At 38.8% G+C, this 25762-nt stretch overlaps 1 protein-coding gene across 2 annotated transcripts in view; it reads right to left on the bottom strand.

Moving 5' to 3' along the window:
• Positions 1-1149: 1149 nt before the first annotated feature.
• The window catches only part of SPIRE1 (spire type actin nucleation factor 1), a 191515-nt gene continuing 166902 nt past the window's right edge, over positions 1150-25762 (bottom strand). For both annotated transcript variants that reach the window (XM_075533105.1, XM_075533106.1), the window contains 5 exons: positions 18834-18971; positions 17105-17175; positions 16602-16629; positions 16368-16504; positions 1150-5545 (listed from right to left, as the gene is read on the bottom strand). In XM_075533105.1, the coding sequence (XP_075389220.1) occupies positions 5287-5545; positions 16368-16504; positions 16602-16629; positions 17105-17175; positions 18834-18971 (633 nt within the window). In that variant the 3' untranslated portion in view covers positions 1150-5286. The remainder of the gene's footprint in view (positions 5546-16367; positions 16505-16601; positions 16630-17104; positions 17176-18833; positions 18972-25762) is intronic.

Here is a 25762-nt window from a genome sequence, read left to right as displayed (position 1 = left end):
TATTATTATCTATGCAGTTTTAGTTTCTTCCTGCTCTAGAATCCCAATGAGACATAGGCTGTTCTTGACAGTTTTCAACATAACTCTTAGGCTTTCTTCAGATTCCATTGTTCTGTTGTTTCTCTTGTCACCTGCAGTTGAGGAAATGGTCTTACAAATTCACAAATCCAGCTGTTTCATTGATTCTATTACTCAGCTTTTTATCATGTTATGTAATTCTGTTATCCTATAATTTATCTTCTGGAATTCTATTTGGTACCGTGTTTCTAGTTTTTGCAGTCTCTCCTTTGTTCTCTTGAACATTTCATCCATTCATGGACAGTAACTGAATAGCACTCTACTGAATATTTATTGTGTATGGTAGTCCTGGGCCCTTTGGTTCAGAATATTACTGTATATACTCGTGCATAAGTCAACTTTTCCAGCACATTTTTTAATACAGTTTTTGTGGTAAAATTAGGTGCCTTGGCTGATACTCGGGTCAGCTTTGAGTATATATGGTACTTTGGATATGGATGTTATTTTCTTGTGTGAACCACAATTGACTGCTTTTTCTGCGGCATCATGGTGCAACTGTTAGTGTTGGGAGGGTTGTTGGGTCATCTGGGAGAACTTAGCTTTGTCCTGGTGTGGCGGGGGGGGGGGGGGTGATTTGGTGGGGTTCCTTGTTGGTGGGCAGGGAAAGCCAGGGCCTACTTGCCCAGGCACAGGGGCCGCCAATATCTTCCTTACTGTGGGATGGGGATGACCAAGTCCTTCCTTGTAGAGGTGAAAGGACACTTGAGACCTTCTTTATTGGGTCTTTAGGACTACTGGGGAATTCCCTGCAAGCCACTGGGATGATCAGGATCTTCCTTGCCAAGGTGTGGGGATGGCTGAAGCCAAGGATAGCTGAGCCCTTCCTTGCTGGGGGAAAGGGGATTCCTGGGACTTTCTAAAGGTGAGGCTTTCTGCTTCCATAAAGATTTACTCACAGAAACACTATATAGGGTTCTTATGAGTTGGAAAAGACTCAACCACTGCGTATTTATATGACTTTTGTAGTTCTCACAATGACCTTAAACTACAAATATATAAGCACTTTGTCTTCTCTGGTTGGATGACTTTTAACAAGTAGTGAAGAAAAGCACCATCATTTTACAACAGGAATTCAGTACAGAAGGTATGATGCCATTTTATTTTTTCCGACATAATATTTAAAATAAAAAATTTTAATGGAAAATTCCTGGTTTTATTATGTCACATGAATTGCAACAGTACCTTAAATGCATATCCAGGAAGTTGATTAAAGTCCACTAGTATTCACTTTCTCAAGTCATCAACAATTTTGCACATATAAGATTTTATGTCTTTTTTTAAGCAAATAGTAACATTTAAAAATTTTTCATGTCGCTTTTGGGACACCTAAAATCAAGTCCTATGTTAATTAATACAGTTGGATAAATGGCTTCATGGTACTAAGCACAATGCATTACAACTTAAAATAATTTTTAAAACTCTGACATGACAATTCTCAGGTTGAATTCAAAAGCTGAAGACTTCTGAATCTAGTAAGATGGTTAATTCAATGTATATATCAATTATTTAATTTTTATTTCTCTTGGAAGAATTAATTTCCATTGTCCAGAGTGAATCTCTTCAAATGTTAATAAATATTAAAAAAACATTCTTAAATAATGGTCAGTGGTAGAAAGTTTATGAGGATAGAGACAAATGGAGGATAAAGCTCAGATGAGAGGAGGGTGACAGAGCAGGAATGGCCATTCACAGATGCTGTAAGACATAACTGCAAGCCAGCCAATGTGTTGTTTTGTGTTAGAAAGATCTACCTATAACAGACTAGGCTAAGCTTAAAAATCAAACTCTTAGTAAATTACCCAATGGAATTTACCTAATTTAGTTGAAGTATTGAAGGGTAGATTAAATGTAAGAATTGATTTTGACACCCAAAAGCAATGCTGATTCGATTTCTACAGCTTTTACTGTGTTGTGTGCCCTTTGCCTCTGTTATTTTCTACAAAATGCTCCATAAGGGAATTTTACCCAGCTGACCACCTTCAAGCACTTTAAAAATCCTGGTTAAGATACTGAAGACTTTATATGGGGCTAAGTACAAAAATATTGCTACAAATTCTTGGAAATCTTTGTTAAAGAAACTTATCAAATGTGAGCAATGTTTCATGACATATCCTCAATACACTTCTGAAGATGGTGTTTCCATCTAAAACTTGCCCAAAGAATTCTGTGCTCTTTGATTTACATACTGTGTTCCTTTTACATGTTCTTTGAATTTGGGGAAGAAAAAGAAACCTGAGGAACAAATTCAGGGCTGTATGGTGGATGGGCTAAGGTTTCCCAGGGAAATTCTCATACGGCAGTCAAGGCTAACTTTAAAGAATGAACCACCACATTATTGTGATGGGATAAAAAAAAGTTCCTTGGTCCAACTTCACTTGTCTTTTAGTCACCAATGTAATTTTTAATTTTATTAAAACTTCTTCCTAACAAGTCCCTTAATCTTCCTGAATCCTTTGAGAAATTCTATCAAGATAATCTTTTTGGAGTTTCTTAAAATAGTCACCATAGCTTTCTTAGCCCACCTTCTCTGACCTGTAGTTAACTGCATCAGCACATCCAGTTGGAAGCCACTGTTTTGATTGAACATTTTCCTCTGGATTGTATTGGCAAGTTCACTATTTGTACCCATTATGATATACTCTATAAAGTTGACATAATTAGCTTCGATACTACTTAAAAGACTAAGATTAGCTCTTTGAGCTAGTTGATTTTTTTGTACAATACTTTAGGCACCTACCCAGCTGGTAGCTGGCTGACACCAAGATATTTGCTTAAAATGGAAAATACCAAAACATGTGAGATCCCAAGCAGTAGCTATTACAGGAATTCTATGATCTTCTATCAGTTTCTGGACTTTAGTCAGTTATATCATTCATAATGGCTGGTGCAATCTTCCCTCTTGACTCATCTTTGAGGTTTTACCAACTTTTCCTAAAATGGTTGATCAATCTAAAAACGTGTTTATGTTGGGCAGCTTTCCTGTAAACTTCAGGAAGATGGCTACTTGAGTTCTGTTAAATTTTTTTTTAGCCCTGAACTCAAAACACTTTACCAGGACACCAAAAAAAAAAAACCCAACAACTTTTATTTTCTTAGGACATCCTAATGAGACTAAGTGTATTACTGAGAGAACTTGTCTGCAGTTATCCAGTGATTGCAGACATGTTTCAGCAGATTGTTTGAAAATAAACCCATGAATATATGAACTGGAATCCTAGCAACAATACTTTTTGACTTACCTTCAAATATTTGAATGTTCTGATAATTAGTGATCATAAAGCTTGCGATATCCTGGATAATCTGATAAACTTAAAAGAAGTGAAACAAAACACTTACTGGATGTTTGCAATGTGACTGTGGATGAGTTCTCACCTTTAGGATTAGTGTTTGATGTTTTATTAAAAATAGTGTCATTGTTTTTAAAAAGCACAATATCCTATGTGCATTTTAAAAATATATACAACCACCAATACTTCACACTTAAATTCCCTCGCTGGTCTTTTAAAAAACCCAGGCCTAGGGTCATTAAATGTGTATATCCACATCGTGATCTGGATATAAGGTTCAATTAACCCCTTTAAATTTTTTTTATAAATGAGACTCACTCAATAAATGTTTACAAACCTGTAAACAAGAGTTTTTAAAATAATTTAAACAATAATATAATCCTTAAGATGATCCACTTTTACATGCAAATACAGACTACTAACATGCATGATTTTAGTCAGCTGACAGAGTTTATTTCCCAAGTTAAATTTTAACTCAGTTACTGAATTGTTGATTTCAATCCATTAAAAACTACTACCAGAGCTGTTTTGAGGTATATTTAATTTAATATAGAAATATATCACTATATTCTGATGTGGTTTGAAATGCTGTGTCAGGCCTCTTATTAAATGGTGCTGTTGTAGTGTTTGGTTATAGTGTTGGCTACAGATGTATAACTGGTGCATCTAGAAAATCATTTTGCATGTGCATTAACTGGTTTTCCAAACAGGAATGGCAATTTGGCTGGTTGGCTGCCTCTAAGTATGCCAAAGTAATGAAGTATAGTCTATGCTATGGGCCAAGCAAGCTGAGGTTGCAGGAATACAAAGCCACCCTCCAAGATAGCTTAATAAAAAACCCAATCTAGTCATCCAGCTAATTTACAAGACAAACTACTGCAAAAAAGCATCTGGAAAGCCTGCCAGGAGGTGATTTTCTTGTAACTTTAAAACAGCTAAGCAATCTTTAAAATTCATTTATAAAAATAAATAAATTTCATTTTGTGATGTTATGTGCCAAACTGTAACTTAGTTACTAAAGGTGTATGATAAAGTTAAAAATGCAATTAGAATGTCCCAGCTCCAGCACAGTGTGGTTGGGGCAGACACAGTGTGCTTCCACAACTCTTGTCACTACTAGTCATACCACACCTGTCTTCTTGACAGGCTCTTAATCTTCCTTATCTCAAAGCTCCTACAAAACTCTCATTCTTACACTCCAATTCAAAAATACTGTTAACCACGATGCAGCCAAGAGAAGGCATGAAAATGTGCTGTCCACACAGAATGAACTGATTAATTTTCCTGGAGCACACACAACAGCTTAGAGGAAACAGTGGCCTACGTGGGTGCTTAGACAACACATAGGTGCTTCTCTACAATGCTGGCATAAATCCCCTTGTTTTACTTTATCTCAGAGCAACAGTTTGATAGTGTTAGAAAATTATGCTAGGTTGTGTGCTGTGAGATAGCCTGGTCTTGCCTCTAAACATGTCTGGCATCGGGCAGGGAATGGGGTCACAGCATACAACAAAAATGAACACTGTCAAGTGGAAGTGTCAATATGACTTACTGCATAGACTATGCTAACACTGATACCTAGTTAGACTGATTTCTTATGTGATCAGCTTTTTGCCTTAGTAAAAAAAATTTGAAGAAAAGTGAAGAATTGAACTAAGGAAAGGAATTCTGGATTCCAAATCCACACACATACACAAGCAAGTTTCAAAGTATTGTTTTCTCTCAGTGCAAGTAAGCAGCTAGGTCAGCCTGTCACATTATCATCAATCAATATGGCATTCAGTCTGGGGACAATTTGATACAGCAAAAACCGGATCAGAAGCAAGTCTAACTAACCTATTTAAATCAAACTAGAGAGAGGAAGCTCAATGTTCTTATTCACGGACACTGATATGGAGTACAAAGCAAAGGAATAATGAGCTCAGATCTCATTGATAGTCCTCTCTGATGGACAATACTCTGCAGGACCTGGCGAGGACACATAGAAGGACTGTGTTTTTCTTTTTAATCGGGCTCTTTTGTTGGCCAACACCAGGCTACGCCGGCTTGAACTGATGATTTCGGAAATGAATTTCTTGCAGTCTACACACACCTCTGTAGTGCTCCAATCCTCCATCAACTCTTTGGGAAAGTGTAGTTCTTCATCTGATTTGTCTACAGACTTTGACTTCGAGGAGAACCTGAAAGGGGGTGGGTTTTGGGGGAGAATCAGACCACTCAGTATCATCATTTACAGTTTCAATTCAATACTAATAAGATCATATGCATAAAAATGGTATCTGTTAACAAAACATATGGAATGGTTGAGAATGATTTTAAAATGTTATATAGAATTTCTTATCTGCTCTATTATGAAATAATAATTCAGAAAACTCATAACCCTTCAAGAATTTTTTTAGAGATAAGGTATATCTACTCTTTATTACTTTATATATATACATACATACATACAAATACATACACACACATGCACTCACAAGCAGATAAACCTGAGATATTGTGGGTTCCATTCCAGACATGGCAATAAAGAGAGTACCATTATAAAGAGTTTCGTAGATATTTTAATTTGCTGGTGCATATAAATGTTGAATTTATACTGTACTGTAGTCTATTAAACATGCAATGGCAAAATGAAAAAGTTTTAAATATTTTGACCATTACCAAAATGTGACACAGAGCCATGAAATGAACACAATGTTTGAAAAAATGGTGCTCAAAGACTTTTTCAACTCAGGGATAACAAATCTCTGATTTGTTAAAAAGCACATGGCTGTAAAGCACAAAGAAAACATGGTATGCTTGTACATATGTGTGTATACTGTGAATTTTAGCAAGTGAATGGAAATTAAGTAAATGTTAATGTTCTATTGATGACTCAGAAGGGGCAAATTTCTCTCCTTCAGTGATCCAAGGACCCAGTGTCAGAATCAACCAACAGTTTAAACTAAAACTCACTGCCACTAAGTCAATTCCAACTCTTAGCAGTCCTACAGGGCAGAGTAGAATTGCCCGTTTGGCTTGCTGAGACTGTAAATCTTTATGAAAACAGTCTCGTTTTTATATCGTAAAATGGCTGCTGGATTTGAACCACTGATCATAAAGTTAGCAACTGAGTGGATAACCCACTATGCCACGAGGAATTATATAAATGGCAGCTCAAACTACAGGAACACGAAGTAATTTTATCTGATCCTATGACACCTGAAAATATCTTTTGACTAGTTTTCTTGCCATTAATTTATTTATATAAAATATTCCTCCATTTACCAATAATTCTCTATATTTGGGTAGTTGACTATTTGTATTCCAGCCAGGCATAGCTAGCTAGCTAGCTCTACATTTATTTACAAACGAATATATTGAATAATCGATACATTCACTATGTTAATTAAACCACACAAGAATGTAACTGGTAATAAGAAGCTAAGTCGAATAATATTGCTAGAAAATCGTATAAGCCATCATTCAACAAAAATATCAAAATGTGAAGCTGTTGTTTCTCAACACATCCTCCTAACCTGGGTCTACACACTTTTGAAGGTGGTAGTTTCATTGCTCTACCCTTGCCTCCAAAGAATTATGCACACTTCTACTTAACCCATGTCAAAACGGCAGTTTTTCACATCTTCCAGAGATTCATATCATGTTCCTTTTAAATATTCGTTGTTTGGGAAACAAAGAGAAATCTGAAGGGGCAAGATGAGAGCTGTAGAGTGCAGAGAGTGTAAAGTTTCCCAATAAAATTCTCATAATTAGATCCCCTCATAGAGGGGTTTAGGAGAGGAGATGGTTTAATTAGGGTGCGAGGTAGTACCGATGAAGAACACAGCTTCCCCCAGATCCTGGATGCTTCCTCCCCCCAACTACCATAATCCGAATTCTACCTTTCAGGGCAGGATAAGGCAGAGGTTGCACACTGATACATATGAGGGATGGAGGCACAGGGAATCCAGGGTGGCTGATACCTTCAGGACCAAGGGTGTGAGGGGTGATGCTGGGAAGAGTGGAGGGTGAGTGGGTTGGTTGGAAAGGGGGAACTGATTACAAGGATCCACATGTGACCTCCTCCCTGGGGGAGGGACGGCGGAGAAGGGGGGGAAGGGAGACTCCGGATAGGGCAAGATATGACAAAATAACGATGTATAAATTACCAAGGGCACATTAGGGAGGGGGGAGCGGGGAGGGAGGGGAAAAAAAAAGAGGACCTGATGCAAAGGGCTTAAGTGGAGAGCAAATGCTTTGAGAATGATTGGGGCAGGGAATGTATGGATGTGCTTTATACAATTGATGTATGTATATGTATCGATTGTGATAAGAGTTGTGTGAGTCCCTAATAAAATGTAAAAAAAGAAAAGAGGAGAAAAAAAAACAATGGATGGATGGATTGTGATAAGAGTTGTATGAGCCCCAATAAAATGATTTAAAAAAATTCTCCTAATTAAAAAAAAAATTCCTCAGTGAAACTTTTCTGGTCTCACCAGTGTAGTTTTAACATTCTTAAAACTTATTCTGAGTAAGTTCTTAAGCTTTCACTCTATACTGCAAGAAATTCTAGCAATATTATCTTTTTTGGAGTCCACACCTTCTGATGTGAATACCCTTGGTCTACCACTGGTCAGTGTGTCGTACTGTGATAGCTTTAGTGGTTCTGTGATGCTAGAAACGATGTCCCCGGTATTTCCAATGCTGTCAAGGTTACCTACAGTGATCAGGTTTCAGTGGGACATCCAGGCAGAGAATAGCTGACAAAGAAGGAATAGGCTATACACTATTGAGGAATTAGCCTCAGAAAATCTTATAGAAAGAATCTGTCAGATACTGAAAACCATGAACAGAAGTTGGAGATAGTGCCAAAAGATGAAGCCTTCAGGCTGTAAGACACTCAAAATATGATGGAAGAGGAGCTGCCTTCTCAAAGTAGAGCCAGCCATAATGATATGGATAGAGAGGTATGGCTGTGAAAATAAAGCTTTGGGGACTTTTATTGCTTATGGGGCACAAATCAAAATGAGAAGAAACGGCTACAAAAATCCACTATTAACCAAAACTTGTAATGCAGCAAGTATGAACCCAGGAAAATTATAAATTATCAAAGATGAAATGGGACACATAAAAAAATCGACATTTGAGGCATTAGGGAGTTGTGATGGATGGAATTGGATGTTCTGAATTAGATACTCATATGGTTTCCTGTGCTGAGAATGACACAATCAAGAGGAATGGCACTGTATTCATAGTCAAAAAAGACAGTTTAAGATGTAGCTTAAAGAACTATGCTGTGGTGGTAGGGCAGGAGGAAAGTCAAGGGAGATGGAGGAAAGAGCTAGGAGTCAAAGGGCATTTATAGAGGTCTACACAAAGACACGTACATGCAAATATATATATGAGGATGGGGAATAGATCTAAGTGTCTACATTTATAGGTTTAGTATTAAGGTGGCAGGACCTTGGGCCTCTACTCAAGCACTCCCTCAATGCATGAATACTTTCTTTTATTAAATTGGAACTCTATGATGCTCACCCTCCCAACACAACTGCTGAAGCCAAAGCGGGTAAACAAGTAAATGTGGTGAAGAAAGCTGATGGTGCCTGGCTATCAAAAGAGATAGCGACTGGGGTCTTAAAGGCTTGAAGATAAACAAGCGGCCATCTAGCTCAAAAGCAACAAAGTCCACATGGAAGAACATACCAGTCTGTGTGATCGATTGGTCCCGAAGGGATCAGTTATCAGGCATCAAAGAACAAAAAATCATATCATTGGCTGCACACCTCCATGATAGGATCGCTGAAGACAAATGGGTGCATAAGCAAATGTGGTGAAGAAAGCTGATGGTGCCCAGCTATCAAAAGAGATAGTGTCTGGGGTCTTAAAGGCTTGAAGGTGAACAAGCAGCCATCTAGCTCAGAAGCAAAAAAGCCCACATGGAAGAAGCAGACCAGCCAGTGCGATCACGAGGTGCCAAAGGGACCAGGTATAAGGCATCATGCCAAAAAATTAAAAAAAAAAATATATATATACCATAGTGAATGAAGGGGGAAGTGCAGAGTGGAGACCCAAAGCCCATTTGTCGGCCACTGGAGATCCCCTCACAGAGGGGTTTAGGAGAGGAGATGGGTCAGTCAGGGTGCGACGCAGTACCGATGAAGAACACAGCTTTCCCCCAATCCTGGACGCTTCCTCTCCCCAACTACCATGATCTGAATTCTACCTTGCAGGACTGGATAGGGCAGAGGTTGTACAATGGTGCATATGGGAGCTGTAGGCACAGGGAATCCAGAGTGGACGATACCTTCAGGACCAGGGGTGTGAGGGGCGATACTGGGAGAGTAGAGGGTGAGTAGGTTGGAAAGGGGGAACTGATTACAAGGATTCACATGTGACCTCCTCCCTGGGAGACAGATGGCAGAGAAGGGGGGGAAGGGAAACTCCGGATAGGGCAAGATACGACAAAATAACAATTAATAAATTATCAAGGGCTCATGAGGGAGGGGGGAGCGGGGAGGGAGGGGAAAAAAAAAAGAGGACCTGATGCAAAGGGCTTAAGTGGAGAGCAAATGCTTTGAAAATTATTAGGGCAAAGAATGTACGGATGTGCTTTATACAACTGATGTATGTATATGTATGGATTGTGATAAGAGTTGTATGAGCCCCTAATAAAATGTAAAAAAAAAAAAAGATGACACATTCCCACAATTTAATAATAATGTGCAAAGTCAAAAAAAAAGAACTATGCTGTCTGTGATAGAATTATATCTATCTGAATTGAAGGAAATCTAATCAACACAACTGTTATTCAAATTTATGCACCAACCACCAAAGCTAGTGATGCAGAAATTAAAGAATTCTACCATTTACAGTCTGACATTGATGAAATATGCAGTCAAGATGCATTGGTAAGATGGGCGTTTGGAAATGAAAAGCTGGAAATAAAGAGGAAGGAAAAGCAGTAAGGAAATATGACCTTGCTGATATAAATGAAGTGGCGATTGCAGATAGAATTTTGCAAGGTCAACAACGTCTTCATCTTAGATACCTTTATTTAAAACACAACAGGCAACCACACACGTGGGCTTCTCCAGATGGAATACAAGGAACTCACATTGTTTACATCTGTGGTAGAGGCAGTGCAAATATCAGGAGCTAAAATGAAGCTACGACTTGGCTATAGAATAGACCATTAATTGCTCATATATAAATTTAAGTTGAAGATTAAGAAAATCAGAACACATCATCTACAGCCAACATACAACCATGAAGCTTTCTACCTAAGTATCACAAAAATCTCAAAAACAGAATTGAAGTATTGGCCATTAATGACAGAAGATGGAATGACATCAAGAGTATCATTAGCAAAATGTCATTAAGATGACAGGGGAAAAAAGAAAAGATCAAAATGAATGCCAGTAGAGACTCTGTAACTTGCTCTTCATCGAAGACACATAGAAGAAATGATGAAGTCAAAGAGCTGAACAGAAAATTTCAAAGGGCAGTTCAAGAAGACAAAGTTAAGATATTATAATGAAATGTGCAAAGACCTAGAGTTAGAAAACCTAAAAGAAAGAATATGCTCAGTGTATCTTAAATGGAATGAACTGAAGAAAGGAAAGATTCTATGGGCAAACTAGTGAATGATGCTGGAAGCATCCAAAAAGAGGGAAGGAACACGGATAATCACTGCACCAAAAATAGCTGGCTGGCATTCATCTATTTCCAAAGGTACCGTAGAAAGGGGTACCCCTCCAAATCCAGATTTCCCCCCCAAAGTTATGTATTAAATTTTTTAAATCACAAAATAACCTAATCATGTTGGAAGTACTCTCCATTACATTTAATACAATTGTCAAATCTGCAATTCCATTCTTGGAAACATTTTTCAAACTCTTCTGTTTGGATGGCTTGACAGTAATTCCGTTTGTTCGTTTTTTTCCACCTCTTCTACATTGTTAAATTGCTGTCCTTTCATATCCCTCTTCATTCACAGAAACAAAAAGAAGTCACACGGAAGAAGGTCAGGTTAGTAAGGTGTGTGGGGCAAGAGAAGCACAGTGTTTTGAGGCAAACACTGGTGCACTGAGATGGCTGCATGAGCAGGTACGTTGGCGTGATTGATGGCAAACCAGCACCGTCTTCCACAAATCAGCCTTTTTTGTTGCACTCTGTCACATAATCTTTTCAGAACTTCTAAATATAAAATTTAACGAACAGTCTGACTTGGTGGAACGAGCTCCAAATCCACTGTACCCGATCACATAAAAAAACAAAAAAACAAACGAGCATTGTCTTAATCTCTTATTTCACTTGATGAGCTTCTTTGGGTGGCGAGATGACAATGGCATTTTCTGCTGGCTTGACTGATGCTTGCTGTCAGGGTCGTAAGGATTGCACCATGTCTCGTCACCATTAATGACCTTATGAAAAAAGTCTGGGTGGCTTTGGAGCTGTTCTTTCAAAGTGCATGTTTCTATTCGACATGCTTTCCTGGTAAGAACCCGAGGCACAAATTTCACAGTCACCCTTCTCATTCCCAAAGTTTCCATTATAATTCGCTGAACCAAGCTCCAAGACAGTCCAGATAGCTTCCCCATCTCTTCAATGGTCCGTCAGCGGTCATCGAGCAGAAGTGTATGAATTCTGTTGACATTCTCATCAGTTTGGGAAGTTGATGGGTGTCCAAAAGGAGGGTTGTCATCACTCAACATTTCACATTTTCTGAAATGGGAAAACACTGTTTGCTTGAGTTTTTCCCATAGTGCTGTCCTTGTAAGCTGTGTTCAACATCACAACCGTTTTTGTAATGTAGCATTTTTCCTGAGCAGGAAACACATTTTCACAGCCGCACACTAGTCTCTTAAATTTTCCATCACAAAAATGAGATTTGCATAAAATTGTTTTATGAGCTACTGAATACAAACATTCCTGGGGTGAGGTCCAGGTAGTACAGCAGGGGTCCAACCAAATCCAGGGATACATATGGTAGGCAACAAAAAAGGAGGGGGCAAAGGGGAAAAAAAGGACATGGGTAGCAGGGGAACAGGGCACTAACCCACCCAAGGGGAGGGTATTGTTTAAATCTCCACAGGGAAAGAGGGACCAGATGTGAATGCAACATATAGGCATGGAACAGGAAACCAATAGGGAGAGCTGAGGGACTGACCCCAATCCCAACTATTTGGATAGCATTCCCTCCCCGCAGACAAATTCACTTCAGAGGACAACACTGAAGCTACAGCTCAGGGATAGGGACATGTCTGATTAGAGCACACAGGAGCAAATGAAGGGAAAGGAAGAGAGAGTAAAACACAACCTAGTCTACCAAGTCCTGAGGATAATATTCTCACTTAGGGCATCCAAAGCACAGAGAGGACCACAGGGTCGTCCCCACTACGAGACACGACATCCCTCACTGACCCATAGGCCTATGGGGGACAACACTGGGGACACTGTGGGAACTGTGCCCTATCTGACCCAACCAAACTGAGGCAAAACACTAAGGGTGTGCAACAGAACAGCAAGGGGACTGGAGCAATAAAGTCCCCAGGGAATACCAAAAATAGACTTTGAGGCCAGGGTATGGTGCCCCCTCAGACTCAACGGGAAAACACTTCTAAAGGTTTCTGCCGTTATTTTTGTTGCTTTGTTTTGCTGTCTTGTTTTTTTGTGCATATTTTTATCTCTACAAGTCTATCTAGATAAGATAGTCTGGATAAACAATCTGGAGGAGAAAACAAGGGGAATGATGGTCCCTGGGGGACATTGGAGAGGGGAAGGGGTGTGTGGAAAGAAAGTGGGTTTTAATAACCCCAGGGACAAGGGAACAACAAGTGATCCAAATTAGGAGGCCTGGTAGAGCTTGATCAAGGGCAATGTAACTGAGAGGAATTACTGAAACTCAAATGAAGGTTGAACATGATAGTTGGACAAGAGGAAAGTAGGAGGGAAAAGGCATTTATTGAGGTCTAAATACAGGCATGTACATATGTAAATATATTTACATATGACAATAAGAAATAGATCTATGTGCAAGAACACTTTTTTCTTATCACCCAGCATTCTGTGATGCTCACCTTCCCTGACACGATCGCTGAAGACAAAAAGGGTGCATAAGCAAATGTGGTGAAAAAGCTGATGATGCCCAACTATCAAAAGATACAGCATCTGGGGTCTTAAAGGCTTGAAGATAAACAAGCTGCCATCCAGCTGAGAAGCAATAAAACCCACATGGAAGCAGCACACCAGCATGTGTGATCATGAGGTGTTGATGGGATCAGGTATCAGGCATCAAAGACCCAGAACAAAAAATCGTATCGATGTGAATGAGGGGAAGGGTGGAGTGGAGACCCAAAGCTCATCTGTAGGCAACTGGACATCCCCTTGCAGAAGGGTCACAAAGAAGAGATGAACCAGTCAGGGTGCAGCATAGCACCAACAAAACATACAGCTTTCCTCTAGTTCTTTAATGCTTCCTCCCCACCATTATCATGACTCCAATTCTACCTTACAAATCCAGCTAGACCAGAGCATGTACACTGGTACAGATAAGAAATAAAAAAAACACAGGGAATCCAGGACAGATAAACCCCTCAGGGCCAATAATGAGAGTAGTGATACCAGGAGGGGAAAGGGAAGGTGGGAGGTAGAAAGGGGGGGCTGATCACAATGATAAACATAAAAACCCCTCCCAGGGGGATGGACAACAGAAAAGGGGTGAGGGGAGACAGCGGTCAGTGTAAGATAAGAAAAAAAAAATTATCGAGTGTTCATGAGGGAGGGAGGGAAGGTGGGGGAGGGGTATAAATGAGCTGATATCAAGGGCTCAAGTAGAAAGAAAATGTTTTGAAAATGATGATGGCAACAAATGTACAAAGGTGCTTGACACAATGGATGGATGTATGGCTTGTGATGAGAGGTGTAAGAGCTCCCAATAAAATTATTTTTAAGAAAGAGAGGGAGATAAGAGCTCACGACACATGGAATCCAGGACAGGTACAGGAGTAGCAATACCAGGAGAGTAGGGGGAGGGTGGGGAGAGGAGGGGAGGAAGAGGGAACTGATAGCAATGATGGACACATAACTACCCCATCAACCCACCCTCTGCCAGGGGGATGAACAACAGAAACCATGGGGGATGGGAGAGAGCGGTCAGTGTAAGAAATGAAAATAATAAATTATAACTTATCAAGGGGACACAAGTGGGTGATAGGGAGGGAAAAAAGAGGAGTTGACATCAAGGGCTCAGTAGAAAGTAAATGTTTAGAAAATAATGATGGCAACATATGTACAAATATGCTTGATACACTGATGTAAGGATTGTTGTAAGAGCTGTAAGGGCCTCCAATAAAATGATCTTTTAATAATAACAATAATAAAGTTGGACAATGAATAAAAAAGACTGGAGAACAATTGATGCAATTGAATTATGGTGTTGGTGAAAAATATTCAAAGTACCACGAACTGCAAAAGAACAAATGAGTCGGTCTTGGAAGAAGCACAGCTAGGACGCTCCTTAGAGGCAAGGATGCTGAGACACTCTTATGTACTGTAGACCTATCTTCAGGAGAGACCAGTTTTGGAGAAGCACATTATGTTTGGTAAAGCAGTAGGACAACAAAAACGAGGAAGACTTAGACAAGATGGAATGACACAGTGGCTGCATGGGGCAGGGTGGTGTTTCATAGTGTATGGGGTCTTTATGAGTCTGAACCGACTAGACAGCACTTGGAAATCTGTGATTGAACTTTTTGCAGGCATCCTCATTAGACTGAGTGTGTTGCTGACAGAGACTGTGTGCAGCCATCCAGTGATCACAGAGGCAGGTGGACATTTATTTTGCTTAGAGTGTTTATTCCAAACATGTCTGTATGCAGGTAGCATTTATCCCATGCATACATAAACTAGAGCTCTTGTAGCACTGCTTTTTTACTCACTCTCCTATATCACAGGAACAAATGTAATGTGCCCGGGCGCAGGAATACAGGAAGAAAGAACAGAGTGCCTACCATGTGAACTTCCCTGAGGTTTTTACAAAATAGTTCATAATGAAAAGGCTTTCATAGAGCAGCAGAGAGCTAAGCATAGGTGTGGCATTCTAGAGTACACATGATTCGCTGGTCTCCGACTTTCCTCCGTCACGATCTATAGAGCTGTCAAACACAGGAGCCGGGACATTCACCAGCATTCAGGACAGTAGCTGGAGTAGAGAAGACTCTTCCCTGAAGCTTGTGACAAGAGCTGGTCTGCCCTGTTCCTTCTTGCCTAATTTCCAGCACTAACCCTACCCTACCTTGCATTATGGAGAAAGGAAATGGTAATAACATTTCTTTTCTTTAAAATGTCAGATGTAAATAGAAAGTCTTATTTCTGCCTTCATAATAGTATGCCAAAACGACTGTGGAGTATGTAAGCAAGTACAGAATGGAACACATTTTTTTCAAACTTAAAATAAACAAGGATTAGATTGTTTATTTATAGTTTTCAAATTCTATTGTTTATTTATAGTATTTATATATACTGAATCTATATATTCAGTAAAAGTAAGGTAGAATTTAAAGGTGACTTTTGATGAAACAATAGCTGTGTCTAAAGTGGAAAATACAGCTCTACACTATGAGAATAAAACCCAAACCCAACCCAACCCACTGCCGTGGCTCACTGCAACCCTACACAGAGTCTCCAATCTGGCCAATCTGTACGGGCGCCAACAGCCACACCTCCCCCTGTGCAGCAGCTGGTGGGTGTGAACTGCCACCTGAAGGTCAGCAGCCCAATGCTTACCTGATAGCGCCACTCACTATGTTTCAAATAGCCATTCTGCTTTAGTGAAGCTGTGGAGATTATTTTGGAAGTCAAAACCAACTAACCAATCGCTTCTTGGCCTTTGGGCTAACATCAAGTGTAAAACCAACTAACCAGCCAACCAAAACTCTCACACAAATCCGAAGCCTAACTGCTCACACGACAGTTGTCAAAAAGAATGTTGGTCTTTTAAGACAGGCCCTCGCTCACCTGGCAAGGCTCGGAAGTGGCCGATGGTGGCTGGTGGAGGGTTTTTCTGGTCTCATAAAGCTTTCCCCTCTTCGCAAGGCTGAAGGTCCCAAAGAAAATATAGGAAGAGTGGAGTATGGCTTGGATGGCAGACGCATCTATTATCACAAAATACAACCGAGAATGAACAATGCTGTTAAAGATGCAGAACCATTAAAATTAACATGAATTGTAAAGGAGGCAAACTTATCTTACCTTTCTGCAGCACTGTGAGCACACTGGCCTGCACACAAAATCAAAAGTATTACTTGGCATGATGCTATGAATGTGACTCGAGAGCTAAAAACACCATCACTCACAGAGTTGTAAACGCTCTGAAATGTCTACAGAATGTGGCAGATGATGCAACCGTGGATGTCCAACAGAACAAGCAATTTACAAAACTTCCCTCTAACATTGCGTCCTATAGAAGGACTGAATGACCTTTGTTTGGAATCTCCTTATTTGCGTATACAGGGGTTACATTTTCCTGTACTAGTGCAACATATTATTATTAACCTTCTTATGTGAAGAAGTAACTCACAGGAAAACAATTTCACAGGCTCATTATCAAATAACTGTGTGATACCCTCCAAGTCACCGCAATATAACATTTCTAATATTACTCCTGTGTAGAAATGTGATGAAAACATTAAAGCAACTGGCATTTATTTCAAAATTGCTAAATCTGTATTTTCCTCAATTATGAAATGCTTTACCTCTTACAGAACTGGCAGGTGTAAGACCAGGTGAAGAAGGAAAATCTCCTGGTTCGGCAACAAAAGCAGAGCTAAGAAATACAAGTTTGAAAGGAGAGGAGAAAAAAGGAAAATGAATAAAATCCAGAAATTATTTTTATGTATGGCTCTGTGAAAATTATATTTTAGTTCTGTGTGTAATTACAATTGTACTTTAAAAGGTAGTAGAAGCTTAAGTGCTAAAAACCGAGAGGTTGGCAATTCAAACCACCCAGCAGTTCTGCTGGAGAAAAGTCTAGTGATCTGCTCCATAAAGATGACCGTGTAGAAAACCAAGGAAGCCGTACTACATCCCCAGAGGCTGCTATGAGTTGACGGCACCTAATAACAGCAACAACTGATAATACCTTATTAACACTGGATCCAGCTTTCTAGAGAGACTAATATTAACATTTACACAGAAAGGTAGGAAAAGGTCACAGATAATCAGGTATCTCACTATTGTAGAAGCAATCTAAAGTCTGCCTCTGTTTCTCAGACATTTTCTTTACAAATCTTTTATTTTTTAGCTGAAAACTAACCAAATGACTTTATTTTTCTGGGTTCTGCAAATTTTACAAATTCAACTGTGTGGTTTTCATGTTATAGTTAGAAACTCAACCTCATTTTATAATTTTGAGTTTTCCTTCTCGGAAAGAATTCCAACGTACATAACCGTATATACTCATGTATAAGCCGAGTTTTTCAGCACAAAAAACAGGCCAGTGGTAGTGTTAGTAATGCTATGGATGGCAGTGAAGACTGCGCTTTGTATGAAAATGACAGCAGTGATGGTGATGATGGCGATCTCAGTGAGGACAGCGTCTATGATGATCTCACACCAGCGTGCATTGCGATATGGATGATGATGAAGAATCCAGTTTTGAAGGATTGTAACTTTATACATTTTAGCTTGGTTGCTGATTGAGTTCAGGGAATAGGACTCTTAAGGTATCATTGTTGATACCTTATTGTTTCTGTTGAACCTATTTCCACTTACTGTGCTGGTTTACTAATGTTAAATGACTTGTTGTCCTTTTATTTGTGTTTTTATTTAAAATAAATATTTAAATACATTATCCCACTGATGTCTCAATTTTTAGTAATTTTATTCTCGTTTGTTTTGATTATTGAAACTTACCAATAGCGTCTGCATTTTCCATCCTAGGCTTATACTCAAGTCAATCAGTGTTTCTGGTTTCCCAGGTAATAATTAGATACCTCGGCTTATACTCGGGTCGGCTTATATTCGAGTACATACGGTAGGTTCTGGCTTTTCAAAGTGTGTGTTCATGCATGCATGTGTGCCTTGCTTCACTGTTTTTTTAAATCATTTTATTGGGGGCTTGTGAAACTCTTATCACAATCCATACTTCCATCGTGTCAAGCACATTTGTACATTTGTTGCCACCGTCAATCTCAAAACATTTGCGTTCTACTTGAGCCCTGGGTATCAGTAAAAATCTTTTAAAATCATAAGGAGTAAGTGCTGACATGGCTTTAGGAAGGCATGCCATTATTTATTTTGACTGCTTTTAAACTTTCCATCAAGTTCAATTCTAAGGGAGGAACAAAAATACAGGACCTTGTCTACTCTAGCTAAAACATCTTGCCTCCCAAAGCTCCTTGAAAATTCTGTGCCAACCCTCTGAGGAGTCATGCTGGTAGTGGACTCTAACACTTTTAATCAATCAACTTTAAACAGCTCTACCTTCCCTTTTTTCAGGGCAGTGTAGACATCCTTGTACTGCTGGTACTTCTCTAGCTCAGCCTTCACCAGGACCTGGCGGATATGCATCACTTCTTCAACGGTCAGAGCAAGGCATTCCACTGGGTAACAGAATTCCTCCTGAAAAATCAAGATTCCACATGAATAGAAACCCTCACCCCTCATTTGGCACTAAAAACAATGATCTCCTTTTAGATCAGATACATGGTTAGTAGCTTTAGAGAAGAATACAAATTTCCCAATGAAAGCTGGACCCAAGCTGGCTCACTCTGGAGTACCACATAATTTTTTAACTACTGAGAGCCCAAAGCTTCTGGCAACACAGTGGCACAAGTGTAGCCTCTCAAAATTTCCAGTAAGTAAAGATCTCCTACATTTGTTCAGATACTTCCATTGTAGGAAGTTTATTCCATTAGGGAGAACTATTTTCTCACATTGAAATTGGGGATGGGGGGAATGGAGAAAGGGTTTAAGCCAATTTAATGTTAAATTTTATCCTATGATTTATGTAAAGACATTACTTGGTGTTGTGTTACACACTAGATGCTAATAGATAAATAGAAGATTTACAAGACTGATAGTTTGTGGTACCCAGACTAGCCAAAAGAAGGTGGTTAGTATTTGATACAGAGAAGCATTTTTTAGTGGTTAGTTACATCACATCTTGAAAAAGCTAACAGCCTACATGGAATTTAAGCATTAACTTATTATATTTCACATTCAAAAGGCAAACTATACAGGCTGGCCTGTACATTTACCCAGATTTTTGCTATTGTTTTGAAACAATTTCTGATTGCATAGTCAGCATTAAAGAAATGTCACATGTGCCCAGAATTTAATAATATTTATATTATATCTTATGTTAATGGTCTCCTTAAAAACAGCTAAGTAAGATAAGATGTTGATGTAACTGATCCCACTGAATCAAGAGCCTTCCACCATCTGTGCCTTTCCTGGCATGTGTCTGATTGGGCAGATCTCAGAGAAAGACAGAACCAGCCCGTGCATTCCCGACATGCCCTGCCTTGCCTTACAAGGGCTATTATGGTGTCAGAGACTGAAGCCCCAAACTCTCTTCACAAACACATAGTAATCTATGCCCACTCCATCAGCACTGCTCAAGGTTTCCAGAGTTGGAATAGGTCAGATGAGAAAGCACAGGACTTTCCTAATGCAGCCAGATTTTGTGACTATAGCATTCAGTTCTGTCTTTCAATCAGAGAAAAGTAAAAACAGATCTATGTGGTAAATTGCACAAACATTAGCATTTACTAAAAAAATAGTTTGAAGAACTACTGCTTCTTACTGAAATCAATGCAAAATGATCTCTGTTCAAGCTAACTCAATTTCCTAAAATGATGTGAAAAAAATCCTATGTTTGAATTTTTAATTTGGTGGGGAGGATGGTTTATTTAAAACGACTACACCTTTCTTATTTGTTCTGAGATACTGCAAACTCTTAAAACAAATGAAAACTAAACCCGCCCATCACACTGTTTTCTTTTCCAGTGGAAATGGTTTTCAAAGGAAAAAAGGGTTAAAGTGGTGTTTAATATCTACCCTACTTTGCTTCACCCTAAGAAAAGAGACCAGTTGTTCAATGAGAACAAAGAAATTGTCCTTTTGAAGGTCATTAAAACTGTGTCTTAAAGAAGAGTTGTGGGCTACACATAGCCAAATGGAAGCATTTCTCGTCTTTTACTATACCTCAGTAGGCATTTTCCTCCTAAACTAATATTAGCCAGTTGTGTTGAATATGACTCTGGTATGTTTTCTAAGGGTAGACAATATGATAAATTGTTGAGTTCCAACAAAATAATGCATTAATTTAGCAAATACTCATGTAATCACTACTTGAGATTTTCGGGCATTCTAAGAAGATAGCAAATAACACCAACTGAATTTGTATTTAAATTGGGATACTTGGGCTGGTAAACGTTTCAAGTAGACTGGTAATAATTCTTTTTTAATTTACAAGGGTATATTAGCATGCTTAACAAACCTGACAGCTTGTACTTTTCCCAGCTTCATTCTTAAGTGAAAAAGGCTTAGCCAAGCATGTTCAATTTACCGCTTTAAAACATGTTTAAGTTGAATACTTTGTGAAATATATTAAGAAATTTATATATGCTATTTTTTACTTTATTGTATGTATGTATTGTTTTTAAATAGACTACCTATTACTAAAATAATTTTTTCAGGTTAAATGCTAATGTTTTAATTCTGGAGCTTTTCCAAGGACAACAAGACTTTAATGCAACATGAAAGAAAATAACAATTTCTAGAATAGATTCAATTGACAAAGATATACAAATTCAACATCCCCAAACCAAATAAAACTTTTCTCTATCTTGCTGTAAAATGTACCGAACACTTGTGGTTGTAATCAGGTATGGGAAATCCACCCCAGTCATGAAGCCTGAAGCTTGCTTGGTGGCTAGTCTAAATACTTTTTTCTCCTTGCTTCTTTCAAATTTAGGAGAGAGGAACAAAATTTAAAAAGAATGAAGACCACAGTTCCCCCAGGAAGATATATGCCTTTATGTCTTATTTTTATATGCAGCATTAAAATATATTAAGTTTTTGTTCAGTAATCTGGTTATAGATGTCTATTCAAAACAGGTCAGTTAAGGAGCATACATAAACTCAAGAGCATTACATGTAAGTTCAGCCACTGAGCCAGAGACAAATGGGAATAGTCAAGTTTTATAGACTGTTGATGATTAGTAATAACTTCATAAGTAGCATATATTTAAAAATAAATAAGAACAGCAATAATTAAGTTTAATTACTTTTTTTCTTTTTTTTAGTTCAACCTGAAAACTCTAATGAATCATTCCTTTGCCTAACATGTGGATTTGGTGTACAATGTCCCTGTTCAGGAAAGTGTGACAGACAGTAAACAGTCATCCCTTCAATTGACCAAATGGCCAGATCTACTAGTAAGAAGGAACAGATGTTTACCCTGTATTTTATGGCCAAAGAAAACAAAACAAAACAGTAAAATGAATTTGAGGATTTTTTTTATATCTCTTTAACATTCAGTCTCATCTTTATAGCAAGACAGGAAAAAAAGAAACTAGTTGGTGGTTCACTGTCTGGGACACGTTTAATAAAAAATGCCTTCAAGGGTCAAGATCTTGCATTGCACTGGGCACCAACCACAAGGTCAGCAGTTCCAAATCATCAGCTAGTTGTTCCGCAGGAGAAAGTTAAGGCTTTCTACTCCCATAAAAAGCTACAGTCTCAAAACCCAATGGGGACAGTCCTACTCTGTCCCATAGGGTAGCAATGAGTCAGAATAGTGAGTTCTGTTGTTTACAAATGAGGGGCAAAAAGGGGTATAATTTTTATTTCACTAGAGTTGTGAAATTATTACTTTCTTTAAAAATGTGAAGCCCCAAACCAAACAAATTTGTTGATTCTGATTCTAATAACAGTAAAATTACCCTGGGTAAAATCTCAAAAACAATTGCTATAAAATATAACCCCTGACAGTCCAAATACAGCTTTATGAAAGGGAATGGGGAAATGAAAATTTCCCCAAATCCAGGACGGGCTCATAATGGCGGTCTGGGGTACAGGAAATGGATAATGGGCAGTAGAGCCTAGCATGCTCACTTTCCTTGGCTGGAGCTGGCTCCAGCATCTGGGAGAGAAGCAAGTGTAACTAACAGAAAGTCGGGGAGTCCCTGAGAGGGAGGCATGAAGCCAGGACAACACATCCATCCTCCAAAAGAAACAAACACTCACAGGTCTCTCTCATCTGAATGCTGCATTTTGAGTTTGTTGTCCTTACAAAGTTATTTCTTCTCAACTAAGGCAGTGGTGTGATGTAAGCATGCTACAAAAGATTGGAATCAACAATCAGAAGCACAGTAGCCTTCTAAGCTGTTAATTTTCCTACAGTGTTGTAGTTGAGGTATCATTGTCAAAAAGAAACAGAGTAAAATAACACCCAGAACCAGCAGAAAGAGGCCAACCTTTGAGGATTTCCACCTGCTTGTAAAAGCTCTCTCACAAAGATAATACATAGCCCCTGCTACCCCAAACATGGCTGCTTCAAAAGGATGAGAGCTGAGCAGCGAAGCTGTTTGTATGGTAGAAAAAAGTGGTCGGAAAGGCGTCCTTGGCCATAGACTGGTTATCCTAGGAACCTGAACAATAGATAAGGGGAAAAGAAATGGCAGGGGAAAAAAAGCAAAGGCAAAAATGAAGCTGAACACGAATGACCTACAAATAGTGACTCTTGATCATGAAAGAAAACCATTAAAGAACAAAAGCACTACGGCAGACATTACTGGGAGATCCCCTAAGGGTGGTCATGCCCACACCTAGAGCAGTATCAGGTCAGTGTTCCAACCAGACAGGCACTCCTGGCAAGTCCCAGGGTTCATGCTGAAAAATGTAAACTTGGGAGTGGACACTAGGCACTCACTTGCTCCTGCTTATTGAAATGTTGCCTTTTCCTTGCATGGGAAACCACCATTAGTCGTTTAACAAAATGGTGAAAAACAACATTGCAAGTATTTAAACATTTTAAACCTGCTAAGGAAAGAGAAGGAAATATAATAAAAGTAAGGATTAATAACAAAATCACTTCTGCCATTTTCAGTTGAGGGCTTAAATACAATCATTCCATGTTCTTAAATGACGCTAAATGTTAAAATTTATCATACTTTAACCATAATACTTACCAGTTAGAGTGAATTGTAAAAGTTTATGGACTGCTCAAGACAAGTTACTAACCAGAAAAGTTATCCTTTGACCTGATACCTGCTCCAGCTGGTCCTAGAGGCACATGGATGACATGCTCCCAGTCCATGACCTAAACATTTTATAGTGACACATGACGGGACTCACTCCATCCTTTTCACTTAGACCTATTGTGGTGCTGGTCAGTGGGTTTTCTCTTTCTTTCCCTTCTACCCAGCAAACAACTTCCAGTTGAATCAAGCACATATTGAGAGTTCAGCTTCACTATGGACACTAGATATGAACTGATGGCCTTGCTTGGCAAATCTTCTGACTACAGTTATCTGAAACTACCTATGGTTTATATGGTAATTCTTTTGGGTAGTATTTTGACCTTAAGTTAGGTTTACCCTCAATAGTTACATGCTATAGTCACAAACACTAGGTGTATGACTGAATGACAGACTGACTTTTAGGAAGAGCTTGACAAAAAGAACATTCTCATTATCGGACTTAGGGGAAAAAAATCACAAAGACATTCTCCATTCTTATTTTAAGTTGTTACAACAATATATATTTTGCTAAAGCAGCAACTTATCTATATTAACATTTTCAGATGTTAGTTTAAATCTAGTGAAATTTCTGCACTTAAAATATTATTAATAATTTTATTGGGGGCTTTTACAAATCTTAAAACAATCTATCATTCAATTGTATTAAGCACACTGTACATATGTTGGCATCAGCATTTCCAAAACATTTCTCTTTACTTAAGCTCCCCGCCACTCTCCCTCCCGTACCTCCCCACCCGTGTGAATCTTTGAACAACTATATATTATTATTATTTCATGGCTTACACTCTTTGTTGTCTCCCTTCACCCACATTTCTGCTATTCATCCCGGGGGGGCGGTTTATATATTGAACCTTGTGATGGGTTCCCCCTTTCTGTACCCCACTCCCCCCATGAAAACGCTACTCCCACTACTGTTCCTGGGGGTTTTATCTGTTCTGAATCCCATGGAGTTATGCTTTCTTATTGTTAAATCTTGAGGCAAGGATATATGAGAAGGCTTCAATAAGTCTATGGAAAATAGAATTAAAAGATAATATTCCACAAACTTTTTGATGCCCCTAGTATTATACCAAATGGTCATTTTCTGGTGATTATTTAAGACTGAGAGGATTCATAATTCTATTTTCTGGGAACAGGATGATTAACCAAATTTGACATTATATGCTGTGTTTACATTTAGTATCTTTATACTAAGCATACTATCTCCCTCTAGTTGGTCTTCTTTTTTCTTAGGGTAACGGAGGGACATTCTTATTGCTTCATTAAAACCATGATGATTCATAAAAGTCTAAAATAAATCGACTAAGTACATGCCAGTGTTTTCTTTTCTATATACCAGAAGCAAAAGTGTGAGATATTACACGGTGTGTATATTTATTGATTAAAGCTTTGCATCTGACTTTCAAATACTCCTGAAACCAAGTGTGACTACAGAGGATTCTTTGCAGACCTATTTTGGTTGGTGTCGCTATTGATGTTCTTCCTGCTAGGGGTCTGGTGTACTACGCACGTAGTAGCAGTGTACTACAGTCCACTGCCCTGGAAAATACGACCCTCTAGACAAGGAACAGCATGGACAAGCCCCTTGATAAAGTGTGGGTCAGTGGAAAGAAAGAAGACCCTCAATGACAAGCAGGTGAGGCAATGTTTCATTCTGTTGCACACAGGGTTGCTGTGAGTCAGAATTGACTTGATGGCACCTAACAAAAACAACAACAAAGAAACATGGGTAGAGGGTCAACAAAATAGTGTGTGATCACAGTGCAACGGACTGATTCATCAGTTGTAATAACGGCTTCAAACACAGCAATGACTGTGTGGCTGGCATAGGACTGGGCAATGTTTTGTTCTGTTACACATAAGGTAGTTATGAGTTGGAGCCAGTAAAGTGAAAGTTAACAACAAAGCAAACCCAGATGTCTCCTGGAAGACAACAAAATAGTTAACCAGATGTCAGCTCTGGTTCCCGATATCAGAAAGCTTTATGTACAAACCATATACACCGGCAATTGATGGATCAAAACTCTCTCTCCTCATTTTGTTTAAAAAAAGGTCTACTTTAATTAGACCATACTAAGAGTTTGCTTTAAAAAAATTCAAGCATTTTAAAAAATAATTATAATTCATGGTTTCAACCTGATA

The sequence above is a fragment of the Tenrec ecaudatus genome, chromosome 15 (assembly GCF_050624435.1).
Source record: "Tenrec ecaudatus isolate mTenEca1 chromosome 15, mTenEca1.hap1, whole genome shotgun sequence".
Lineage (NCBI taxonomy): Eukaryota > Metazoa > Chordata > Mammalia > Afrosoricida > Tenrecidae > Tenrec > Tenrec ecaudatus.
The sequence above is the reverse complement of the archived record's forward strand: the minus strand, read 5'-3'. Positions and strand labels throughout refer to the sequence as shown.